The sequence below is a fragment of the Falco naumanni genome, chromosome 6 (genome assembly GCF_017639655.2).
Source record: "Falco naumanni isolate bFalNau1 chromosome 6, bFalNau1.pat, whole genome shotgun sequence".
NCBI lineage: Eukaryota > Metazoa > Chordata > Aves > Falconiformes > Falconidae > Falco > Falco naumanni.
The window spans coordinates 77,976,440-77,989,629 of record NC_054059.1 but is presented as its reverse complement, the minus strand read 5'-3'; the positions used below and the strand labels follow the sequence as shown (position 1 = coordinate 77,989,629).

General features: G+C 42.7%; 1 protein-coding gene across 2 annotated transcripts in view; it reads right to left on the bottom strand.

Moving 5' to 3' along the window:
* TRIM67 (tripartite motif containing 67) overlaps positions 1 to 13,190 on the bottom strand; it is a 36,650-nt gene that overhangs the window by 12,218 nt on the left and 11,242 nt on the right. Inside the window, exons 3-6 of one of the 2 annotated variants that reach the window (XM_040597640.1) lie at positions 12,820 to 12,942; positions 11,450 to 11,560; positions 9,050 to 9,203; positions 2,259 to 2,404 (exon numbers count right to left, since the gene is read on the bottom strand). In XM_040597640.1, the coding sequence (XP_040453574.1) occupies positions 2,259 to 2,404; positions 9,050 to 9,203; positions 11,450 to 11,560; positions 12,820 to 12,942 (534 nt within the window). Of the gene's footprint in view, positions 1 to 2,258; positions 2,405 to 9,043; positions 9,204 to 11,449; positions 11,561 to 12,819; positions 12,943 to 13,190 lie in introns of both variants that reach the window. The other variant, XM_040597639.1, reaches the window with a different exon arrangement.

Genomic DNA, 13,190 nt, shown 5'->3' with positions numbered 1-13,190 from the left:
GAACTGAAAGAAGCCTAGAAACCTCATGTTTGTTGGAAAAATGAACAGAAAATTACAGGAAAGGAAAAAAATCCTGTCTTGGCAAGCAGGTTGAAAGCCACAATTCCTTTCCAACTCTGATTTCTCCAGTTCTGTGAAATCCATAGATTTATGGTAACAAAGGCCCTAAAGAGCTTAAAGCTGTCACTAAGCAGAGCACTAAGGCCCCGGTTCAGTTAAGGCACTCGAGTATGTGCCTAAGAGTAGTCCTGTTGATTAAGGCTCTTTGATATGAACCTAAAGTGAATTAAGTATGTGATGAATAACAAAGGGATTACTTAAGTTTACAGTGGACTACGTGTTTGTCCACTTTGCTACCATGGTGGCTGCTACAAATAACAGAATCTCTTGGGGTTCTGAGTTAGCTGATGAACTTTTATGGACAGAAAGAAGAGTTTTAGTAGAATAGCTTAATTCATCTCCATGTTATAACACATGCTGTCTGTGCAAAAAAGTTGTATTTGTAGAACAACTCTCACATTTTCTAATCCATTTCATATTTTTACCACTGTTCACTGCTTGTGTTTATTCAGATTGATGCTCCCTGCTACGATGGGAGACAAAAAACATTCTTTAAATCCACCCATTGAACACTGATAAAGTGCAGTCAGTGCCATTGCTTTCAGATATATAATCCTTCACAAAAAGTCAGCAAACTCTTACTAAAATGGCACTGCTGAGAAGCCTGCAGTTTATCTTTCAATGGGTAAAACTGAGGATTTTTCTACAGCAGTAAGAAAAGCATTCCCCTGAGAAGTTGTCACTTTAGATTTTTAAGGATTGAGATGGCTTTGTATCTTTTTCAATCCAAAACCTTGACACAATAGTGCTGGAAGTCCTAAAACCTTTGGCAGTTACAAACCCCCACAAACACATGGGCTGGGATACACACCAGCCTGAAATCTTTTTTAATCACAAGTGTTTATTTAGACGTGACTAGCACTTGAAAAGCTTTATCTGAGACACCGGAATTCCTAACACCTTGCTCCTAACTCTTCATTCATCATGCACTGATAACACTCTTACCTACTAATGTCAACTACATCGGCAGCTCCCAGCAGCCTTTCACAGAGGTACCTCCTCACACTTTCAGTAGTGGAGAGCAGCCTCTTCAGACCGATGCGAAATGATACTTGGACCAAGGAACCGAAGAGATCTTCCATAAACATAGTGCTCTCTTCAAAATGCCCTGCCAATATTGCTGTCTCTTCTACTGAGGGGTGTCCAAATCAGGTGCCTTTTCCAGCTACAAGTGCAGCAGTTTGGCACAGGGAGGCAGTTCCTTAGGTGGAACAGTGCCAGGCCATTTTCAGCTTGAGAGAACTTTAGGTTTCCAGTGAGACGCCAGCTTGCAGCTCCCAAAGAAATGCCATCACAGGTTTTTGGCAAAATTTCCCATCTGTGAAGACAGCAGCTGTGCTCCACAGTGACGTCCAGATGCTTTCAAGGGGAAATAACCCCTAGGGAATGCACTGGGCCAGCCTGGTTCGGGAGCAACGGGAGCATGAAGCCTGCCAGAGGAGGAAGAGCCACAGCTTCCAGCAGGACATGGCTAGCAGAAAGCTGACTGAATTATTTCTGTAGTTTGTTTATCAGGGTGTGGTGAGAAGGGAAGGGGGCCTATAAGTACCCTGCGCCTGCTGCCAGGAGCAAGCAGGTGTGGCATCACTTGGGATGCCTTTCCATACTTACCAACCCCATTGTAGTGTGCCTGTGGAAATCTTCCATTAGCCTGATCTCATTCGCTCCCAGAGAAAAGATTTAGAAATCCCATATTTTTAAGCAGGATCCCATTTTTATTCAGAAAACCAGGAAAAACTAAGTTGCATTTCTGGACCAAGAATCTCAGCTGTTGAAATGGGGTGCTGTGGACAGTTGAGAGCAGGGGCTTCAAGTAAATCTCTGTTTTGTGGAATGAACAACTTTCAGCTCCTGTAGAACAGTATAGGCTTTTCTGCTCTGGTACACTCCAGGGGCACCTCAAGGCCCTCTTTCCCAGAGCCCTGAGAATAACTTCAAATAATAACTTCTTACCCAAGCTGGGGGTCCTTCTAACAAGCAGCATCTGCACTGCTTTCTGCATCCACGTGACAGAAGCAGGGATGTTTTGACAACCTGTATCTTCCCTACCCCCTCTCCCCACCCTCAGGACAGACACAAATCCATATCCCGAGGAAACGCATACAAAGAAACAAATAAATGCTGAATTAAATTCTCACTCGGAATTGGCCACCATCCCCATCATCAAGTTCCAAGATATAACCTTCCACCGGGTTGTGGCTCAAAGGTGGCATCCTCCAGGCCAATGTCACGCTGTTGTTTCTGGTGCAACACTTCTCCAGCTGCAGTAAGGGGACGGGCGGCACTGTAAGAGGAACTGGGTACAGGTTAGTGTAACTCTGCCCTACCCCGTCAGTCTGTGCTGTGGGCAGTACGGTGACCGCTCACAGAGGAGTCAATATTCAGTAGGAAGAGAGTCCGTTCCCTTCCTTGAAACAAAAGGCAGTAAAAATGATATAACAAAATGTCAGTATTCAGACAAATAATTTGGCTGAAATACATGAACAGAAACATATCTGGACATGCTTCTGGTGCCTCGTAAGAACTACAGTCTGAGGACCTCACGTCTGGTTCCTTTCCCAGGGGTCACTGGCTGGAAGAGATTTTTTCTCATGCTAGAGCATTTTCCACCCGCTGTCCCCAAAAGGAAAGAGGGAGCAGTGGTGGCAGGGGGTGTCCCAGGCCACGGGGCGGCATGGGAGATGCATTGCTGCCAGGAAGCCCAGCTCATTAAAGAACTGGGTTATTAACCAGCAGAGCAGAGCAGCCACCCCTCCTGGGATGGCAGCGAGATAGAGTCTGTACTCCACTGACAGCAGGAAAACAATTCTTCACAATAGGGATTTATTTTTCTCTTTTTAAATCTAACCTAATGCACCCCGACCCAGTCCTTCATCAAAAACACCTTGGATATGTCATCTTTATGGCAGCCATACTTAAAAGAAACTGATGAAGAAAATTGTTCCATTTGCAAATGTTGTCTAAATCCCCTGGTTTGGGTAGCAAAGGGAACTTCTGCACCACAGGTGACTGCTTGTGGTTCTGTCTTCTCAGAAATTACAGGTATGAAGTTAGTTACTAACATGCCTTTCTGGTGACATGCTCAGGGGAAACACCAAGAGACGGTTGACCAGACCAACATCTTAAAAATAAAAATAAACAGAGTAAAAACATTCAGCCATGCCTCTGTGGGAAAGAGGCACGCACCACACCTTCTCTGCCAAATGCAACTAAACTCTCACTGTTCACTCTTTGCTGGAAATTATAAAGTGAAAATTCAGCCTTCTAGAGAGATTTGGCACGTATCTTACACACTGTTGGAATCACACAGGTTAAGCGGGATGTAAGTGATGCATAGACCCTGCCTGCTCTTCTGCCCAAGGCTGAATTTTACCATTCAGGATCATTTCTGCAGAGCTCGGCCGTGTCTTACAAGGAGCTGAGTGCTCTGAGCATTCACTGACTTAGCTCTTAACAATGTCAGTTTGCTCTTCTTTTATCTACTCTGCTTTGGGCATCTAGTTTATTTCCCTCCATCCGCCTGTGTGAGAGCTAAGCCCTTGAGCTGTTCTTTTCATCCTATTTTACCTCTCTGGATAAAAGAGGACTGTTGGCATTTTGTGTACCAAGCAGTCTGTGGGAAAATGGATGCTACTGTGTGACGGGGCTAAGGCTTCACCCCCACTTTGGAAATGACACAAAAATCAGCATCACACTTGTGATAAACAGTGCAGAAGCTGCCGTGGCATTATCCATCACCTCGGTGAACGTGGCTGGTTGATAGCCTAGAAGAATGACTGTGGTCTGAAACAAAAGAGCTTTATAAATGAGCTCGTGAAGGTTTTTTTCTGTGAAAAGAGAAGAAAAAGCCTTGTTCCCATTCCTTGATATTAAAGGATGATTCAGAGTGTGTCATAAATAAAAACCTGCTTGTTTTTTCACATGGAAAGTTCAGACTTTTCTCCAGGAGACACTGTGTCTGGAGAAGTAACAGAAAAGTGACATTACAAGGGTCAAAAATGTGAAAATGAGGAATTCAGAGGTAATGGGTTTTTTTTAAGTGAACCATTTTAAGTTTAGGGTTTTGTCTGTATTGGTTAGCCTGTGTATTTCCAGTGATTGATCAGTCTGGGCAAAGATAGAGCTGTATCAGCCATCCACAATCCTGCCACTTTAGCTAAGCAGTTAACCCTCTCAGGAGGCGTTTGCTGAGTCCTCCCCACTTCTGAGACACCCTCTGGCAAATCCTGAAGTTTATAAAGTGCAAAATGGACAACCTACCCTCTCCTCTGAAAGCATCACTAACCTCTTCAACACTCTGCAAAAAATTCCTAGGAACACTGATGGAGGCTTTTTCAGGGACTGTTCATGTAATGCACAGTGCTGGAAAAAAAAAGCAGAATTTCTAGGGGAAGGTAAGTGTTTTATGAGTCCCTTTTAATTATGGAAACAGGAATGCCATCTAGGATTAGAATATATTTCATATAGTAAAGTGCTGTTGTTCCCACTTCCCGGGGCAGTGTGGATTTGGGCCCTACGTGTGGGAGTCACGCATACTATGGGGAAGTGCCTGGGTTTCTTTACTGTGTCACAGGACATTTAAGTTTTTGTGAGTAATCTTTACCAGCCTCCTACTCCCTCTGGGCCAGCCTTGGTCTGAACTGCACAACCTACAGTAGCTGAAGGAGTGGTAAGAAGCTCCCACCAAACAGCTGTGCAGCTTCGCTGGATGATGCTCACTGTCCCTGCCCTCCTGCCTCCTCCCCTGGATGTGGATGGACGACATTTGCCTCGATCTTAGATTCCCTCTGGGAAGAAAAAAGGTGAACACTTGTTGTAAAAGTCATAGGAAAGTGTGAAGCAAGTTGAGTAACCAGGACACTGGGATCTATCTTATAGTGAAGAGCAATGGGACAGGACTAAGAAAAGAAAAATATAGGCTAAGTGTCAGAAAAAAACAGAAGACTTAGATGTTAAATTACAGTGTTGTCCCACTTCTTTGTCAGCTTAAAGTCCTCTAGAGAGTTTTTGAAGGAAAAGATTAAAAATATAAAGGGAGAAATGACACTGCATTGGCCCTGCAAGACCCATTAATGAATCTGAATGATGTCCTGCTATTTTAAAAGTGCTTCATGCCGGTCACACTTGGCTAAAACATGTGATACTGATGTCTCATGTCAACTCAGCAGTTTCAAAACCACATTGCTCAATACATCTCACAGCTGATCTCCTCTCAGGGTATGGTAGGGCTGCTCTAAGATGTCTGTTATTTGTCCTCTTGACAAGCAAGTTGTGCCCTCCTCCTTCTCAGATTAATTTTAAAGGACTAAATGCAGTGAAGGAATGGGACTCTCAGAAACACGAATACTTGGACCTCCTCCAAAACTGCAGGGCAGCCCTGTAATAGCCTGAGTCACAGTGTTACCAAGAGAGAAGGAAAGACCACAGGCAAAGACCTGGGTCCATGATGCAGAGCAGACAGAACCAGGGGTAAAACCTAAGATTAGGATTAAGTTACTCTTCCATTATCAGGGCTATGCAGCTCATGGCTGGAGAATCCGTGAAGATTTGCAGCAGATGTATCTGGGGAATCTTCATGGACTGGTTTCCAGAAGAGAGGAGGAGTTGCTGCTGACAAAAAGGGGCATATGAATGAGTGTTAAGAGGTGGTACAGAAAAGTAGAGAGTAGCTATACTTTTTTCTATTTTGTACCTAGTCTTCATTTTACAATAAACCAAGACTGCATGACAGTTCCAGCTGTTAGAACAGAACAGACCTGGAACATGTATTTGCCTATGCCCACAGCTTGAACTGGGGAAATGTGATGTACAGATTGAGCCAGTCATCAGAGGCCAGGAATTTTGTGCCAAGGCACTCAGAAAAAGCAACAGAGAAAAGAAAACATGGACAGAGGAAAGGGATCTGGGAAAGCTCAAAATGCCAGCAATTACTAGAGCCGTGCGCGTCTCAGCAGGCCAGCTAGCCTGGGGAGTGTGGGACTCTTGCCAAAGGGCTATCAGTGAGACCCTTTGGTCAACATGACTGCTTAAGCATTACTTCTGCATCTATCACATTTGTGCACATTTAATTTGTTAGCAAGTTGCTTTTTCTTTCTGTGAAAAGAAAAAACACCCCCTGATCTTTATTTATTGAGATGAGCTTTAGATATGGGCTTATAGAGAGTCCACCAATAAGGTACATGAAGAAGTCATCAAAGCAAATGTAATGTGATTTGTTCTCATTTTCATTCTTCTTTGTCCAACACAGTGAATCAATGTTTACTTACAAGCATGCTTTCACTCTAAATGACCCATGCAAGCTCACTGAGGTTGAATGAGGCCAGATTTTGAAAAAAAAAAAAGAAAAAAAGAAAAAAAGAAATTCAGTCATGCACTAAGCATCGATAACAATAGTACAGACCTTACATCGCAAAGCTTTTGGAACAAAACAACTTGCAGTTAGAACAGCCACGCTGGCCCCTATTCTCCTAGATTTCCCCAAAACTCCCTTTACAGATTGTCTCTGATGTCTTTAATGTAACTACTCTTATCAGATCAGCCAGTACGGTGACTTAACAACACGCCCCTCAACACCAACATTTGACAAAGATTGATGACTTGTTGGTGCACTGGGGTAGGTAGGATTCAAGAAAGAGGAGCAGATGTGAGGAGACACATAGATTTTTCTTTGTGAAATTGGAGGCTCAGAAATACACAAATCCTGATGGTGATAAATAGCAAAACATGGCCCTGCAACACCAGCTTCCCCTCACAGTCAGCAAAGTGATGTTCCCAGTAAGTCTGGTGCTGGGCGCTGAAATGCTGAGTTGCTTACTCTGTGGTACCTGTGTGTCTAGATGCAAGACCATTATGCAAGAGAAGATAATGCAGAGCTGCTTGAGGTCATATAAGTAAAATTTCAGAAAAAAAAATATGCCAAAGTGTCAGACTGAGCAGTTCAAATGCAAATAGTTTTGCTGTCATAAACTGAAAAATATAAACACACCTCTATATACTAAACAATCCTCAATACCTATGAATGTTAGCTTGGGACCAGTTGGTCGCTTGTTCTGCTTGGGCTCACAGAGACACGAGGGGGAATAGTGGTGTCGCTTATGCAGCTGCAGGAGTGGTGGCCAGTTTAACACCATTTCCACCACTCTTTGCATGGTGTGTACATGGTCAGGCCAGTTGTGTTGACCAAGCTGATTGGACATGCAAGAGGTAGTCCCTGGTCAAGGCCAAGACAGCTCAAGGAAAAGCCCTTTCTGAGGGCTAACTTAAGGTGCCTCTGGGGAGCAAAGCCCGAGGGTGTTTGTAAGCTCTGCATGGGTCTGGGCAGAAGCAGTCCTGTCCTCTTCTCTGCTCCTCAGACTGTGTCTAGCTCAGTACCAGAGCTTCACTGCGATCGTCTGATAAATGAGAGCGTAGCAGACAGCTTTATCTTTTATAAAGCTCCAGTGACTCTGGCTCAATTAAAGTCTCATAAGTCTTCAAGCTTAAAGCCAGATGAATGTCCAAAATCCAAATACCTAATCTGCTCTCACCTCAACTGACGTGTGGTTAATTAGCAATCTAAGTGGATAGTTTAACTAAATTTTTTATATGTTTATGAAGAAGAGTAGTGGAAGATTAGTATTAAATATATTTAGCAATAAATACAGCCAGCATTAAATGTAAACTGATTTAAAAAGACAAGTGTAGAAAGTGTTCAGAGTGGTTTTATCAGTGATACTCTTTCTCTCTTGACTCCACTCTCCTGGCTGTCAATGTGTCAAAGGAGCAATTCACTGGTGTTTTTTGAGTAACTTTAGCAGAGCCTTTTATGCCAAGATGTAAACCACTCTTGGTGAGCAGACTTCGGCCTTTAACTGTTTATCCATTGTTTTTCCACGTATTTATCGGCCAAATTATCCACCCTAATTACTTCATCTTGGGTCTCTCAGGTTCAGAATTAGGCCCAGAGAGAACAGATAAACTGAACAGAAATCTTTAAGCTTGCTTGGAGTCAAAAAAAAGCACATCCAACATCACGACATGATTATCCTTAACTCATTCATTGACTTCTGGCAGCCTCGACCCTGTCACCCACATGTATAATTAAGGCTTGAATCACCACTAAGGGAAGCTAATGGCATCATTCCCAGGCACCACAACAGCCTTCAAAGCTAGCCTGTCTGTGGATCTATCTAATTCTGATGCAGTTCTCATCCTGCTCCATATAAACCAAGCTCATTACAAGCACACGATGTTAACTTTTTTTTTCTTTTTTGCCAATGGTATCTACTGCTCATCAGCTTCTGCTTTTAAATACATTTTTAACCTCCTTTCCCTTTAGTATGTCCCTCAGAATCATTCAGATACCTGGAATGAGGGGAGGGTATAGCCATGGAGCTACTTTCCCCTTGTGAATCTCTGCCTCACAATACTTTTTTTAGCTGGGCACTGTTTGCAGCACAGTCCAGATACAACTCAAAGGGTGTGTGTGTGTGTGTGTGTGTGTGTGTGTTTCCCCTATTCAAGCATATGTGTGTGTGGGGGTATATTTATTTACTACGTCAGCTGTTCCTGACAAGATAGGGGTAACTGGTGTTTTGAATTAACCATGTTACATCTAGGGATGCTGTAAAATGGCATGAAGTTTTCATGCAGCTGATGTATTCTTGATCTTCAAAGCTGATAGACAGCCCTGCTCTGAAGACATTATCTTTTCAAATCTTTAACTGCACCTGGTATCTCTGTCTGAGCTTGTTCACGTCACTGCATGTGAGGTGAACACACCTTTCCAGGAAACACCTGATAATGTTAATTTGCTTGAGAACCTTTTAAAACCACCCAGCAATTTCAAGTCATTCCTCTTTCTTCCCACAGTTCCCCCATGCCTCCCAGCACTGTTTCAACACATGCATGAAAAAACACAAAAAAGAAAATCATAAAAGCTCACCCCTACATTTCATCTGAATAAAATCCAGCTGGTGAATGGACTGCAGTAAAGGTTCGCTATCCAGAGTCAAGTCAAACTCAGCAGACACTTTTGGCTCCAATGCTCCTTTGACCCACTGTTCCTGAGATACCTGAACACGCTTGATTAAAGCATCCGAAATCTGAAAGAGAGTATCATCCAGCTTACAATGAAATGGCAGATGCACACATTAAGAGTGGCAGAATGCCTGTGAGATACAGTACAAAGTAAGCAGGAATTTGACAGCGCAACAGCTGAGATGGGATCTCATCATTTTGGGGTGAGGTCCATTTACGTTGCGACCTTTCATCTCAGCTTTTCAAAACAAATATCATCTTAGGGTAGGAAAATAAAAATCACATTTATAAAGCCTGTTAAGATTCTGTTACTTATCATGCCTCTGAAGGCTACATATACTTCTGCGCTCTGTTCTCCGATCTGCACAGTCTAGTTTTGCTCTCTTGTTTAAAAAGTACTTGCACAAAAAAAGGCTTAAATGCTAGAGGTTCTCTCCATTCAACAGAGATGATTCAGTGGATGATAGCTGAAAGGAATAAAAAAATCAAATGGGAAAGAAGGTGCATATTTCTCACAGTGAGGGTGCTAAGCTGTCTGACAGATTTTTGAAGAATATGATGGAATTTCTATCATTACATCTAAACTGAATGTCATTTTTAAAGCTTTGCTCTAGCTCAGCCCACAGATAATTAGCCCAGAAGTCAGACTAAGATGATCACAATGGACTCTTCTGGAAATGAAATCTCAGCTCTGTGGGAATTAATGAACTCGGCTGTCCTTGAGTTCAGTGAAGCTGCCATTTGGATATCTGGAGTCCCTCCCAGTCAGCTTCCTGTAAGTCACAGGGAGCAGAATTTTCTTTTGAGTGGGTCAGAGAGAGTTTTCCTTCATTGCAGGAGTTCAAGTACCTTTCCTCATTACTGTTACTGGAAGACACTCCTGTCTGAGCCCCTGCATCAACAGCTCCTAACCAGTCTGTGCAGGAAGCGGAGGAGCATCTCATAGCCCCGCAACAACCTTGGAGTCACTTACTGGGGTGCTGGATCCCTTGGCTGTGTTTCAATGTCCCGGCTGGAGGAGTAGTTGTTTTAAGTAATGCAGTGCCACATTTTTATTTGGTTTGCTGGTTGCACCTATGCAACCATCTATGAAAGCAGCATTAGGTAAACCAGGACAACGTAAAAACAGAAGTATTTTTTAATAAAAGAGGACTGCAAAGAATGAAGCCACAAGGATTACAGGAAAAGCAAGCTGAAATGAAAAATGAAGCATTCATCTAGCTAGCAAGTAGATAAGACCTAAAGGTTTCATTTGTCCTGCAGTACCCAACCAACAGCCTGCTAAAATCTGTGTAGTCTTGAGATTAATATACACCACACATTACTCACTCGCGCTTGAGACCAGACGTGACAGTAACAATCAATCTGGAGTGCTAAGAGGTTTAAGTTGGCTAATTCTCATCCTGTTTTTCAGGGATGCTGCGACAGCCCCCTGACACTCATGCGTTCATGTGTGCAACGTGCCCAGTTCAGCTGACAGCCACACGTAGATCAATTTGTTTGGTGGACTTTTCTTCTTAGGTAATTAATAAGGCAACAAAACAAACAGGGCAAAATAAAATAATTAATAAAATAATAAAATTAATTAGGCAAACAATTAACGGGATAATTAATCTGTCGTATTTTATCTCATCAATAGACAGTTTCATTGCTTGCACCCAAGAAACAACATCCTGCAAATGAAGGCAACTGTTGGCTAGGACCTATTTTGCAGAGGGGGTACCTGGACCCTCCAGCTGTGAGACAGGTCTTGTAGCCCTGTGAGGTGCAACCACCCCAGTGATGCAAAGCTACATGCAAATCCTTAAGGCTGGATTTCCTCACAGGGGAGACGTTGAACAGATTGTTTCACATGGGAAAGGGTAAGGCAAAGGGGAGAAGCAAAAAGGGGAGAAGTAGTACTCTGCTGAGTCATAGACCTTTCCAAATTGATCAGATAGCTCTGGGAGGTCCTGTGTTGGGTTTCGCAGATGAGAATACAATAATATTCTGCAGAAAATTATAATTAACTGCACAGCATCTCTCTTTTGGCCCAGAAGGAAGGGCTGGCAAGAGGAAAGACATCAGCAGTCAGGTAAGTGGTATGACTGCTAACTCCACACCTCAGTCAGAGCACAGCTGTTTGAAGCCATCCCTTCACTGGGACATTCATGCAGTCACCAAACTATCTGAGCTTTTACACAGTACTAACAGGACCTAAAATGAACCTGCCTCGGAGGTGGAAGAGGCTAATTGGCAAAGCCATCCATTTTTTAGATTTAATTTTAACAACTTTTCTTTTTTCCCCCCAGAACATTGGAAAGAAAAATACCTGTAAAAACCCAGAAGGATCATTTTCTTTGATAACTTCTAGGCAGTACTCCATAAGCCCTGTTGACTGACGTAGCTTCAGTGTACAGTGATTTATCTGGTCCCAAACAACCTGGAAAACAAGCATCAGTACAGTTCTGATGACTGCCTCAGCTTACAATGAATTGTGTAAGATTATTTCAGAAGAGATGCAATGAATGGAAGAGTGTGTTAAAGCTATGCTTAATTTAGCTGCCATATGGCCATTGCCATATCTCCATCAGCTACACTCACTTGCTCTGTATTGTAAATACCGATAATTAGCTTGGCAAAACGTTGTGCACAGGGAATCTCAATTTTCAGAGCAGATTAATTGCCAAAGATCAGGCTTGCTTAGGGCAGAAAAAGCACAGAATATGTTTCTGCATTTGCAGCATTCACATTTATAATCACACTTTCACTAAAATCTGAGCTTTCAAAAGATCCTTCCCTTAAAAGGCAAATATTATAGAGGATAACTGCAGGAGTGGTTTCTTGCAGATTATATTCTACCATTCTCTTCACAATTCACCATCGATCCTGCTGTGCTTAAGAATGCATGACTGGGATTAAGAAATAAAAAAGCTGCAGCTCATTTTTCCAGATCTTAGACTTGATTCTGCTGCCACGTGGCTGTAGACTAGGTCTAACAGCACTGTGTTCCATAGCACAGCCTCTGACAGGAATAAACTGCAGGATTAGCTGCGCTGTGAGCAGTATGTCCAAAGTGTTGGTTCTTGTTGGTTCTTCTTAAGCACGGGGTTTTTTAAATGCTGATCTCAGGCAGATCTTAATCATTGTTTGCCATGTTAGTTTTCCTTCTGTCTTAGATACTATTAATGTTACTGGCACTATAATATCTCAAAACCACATATGCAGTTCAACATTTCCAGAAATGTATCTATTCAAACATTTCCTGACTGCCACTTTGTTCAACCATTTATAGCTTGCTTCTTTCCAGCCCCCTTTACTGCATTTGAGAGGTACATGGATTTCTGGAGGTGCTTGCCTGAATTTCAAAGCTTTGAAGAGACATCAAAATCCCAACATTTCACTTGGGCAGAAGGTCCCAGAATCCAAGCCACACAGATTTCAATGATAAGTACCTCCCAAAAGATAGCCTGACACTATCAGGTAGATAAAGACCGATGGCCTGATTCAACAAAATGCCGAAGCATACGCCTCTTTTTAAGCGTATAAGCACAGCTCCACTAAACTGCTGAACTGAACCTGCTAAAGGGCTTTAGATTTTGGTCACTAGGGATTTTCATGGTGTGGTGGGCTGGGGACTTGGCAAAACACAACGATACCAGGTATCAGCAGCCAGGCGCAGTCAATGAGAGTTGTGCTCACCTTCAGCTTGTGCTCACGTTCTTTGGTCACCTTTGTGAGCAGTTTTGCCTTCTGTCGTGTTAACGCATCAACCAAGGCATCACACTGAGCGACAAGACAAGCTTCATAATCCAACCCATTCTCCTAGAAGAAGGTGAGAGTCGTACTCATCAAAGAAAGCATATTTTACAGCTTAAGCTAAAGCTCATTCTAACCTGTTTCTCTATTCAGAAATGATTTCCTTTCAAGACCTCAGCATTTCTGTTGCCCTTCTGATTTCATTATAGCTGTACCAGTAATAACTGCATGCTATAAAATGAAATAGTATGATGCTATGCCATAAATGGGCTTATTTAAAACATTGATTTACTGGCACTTTCCGGACAACAGAT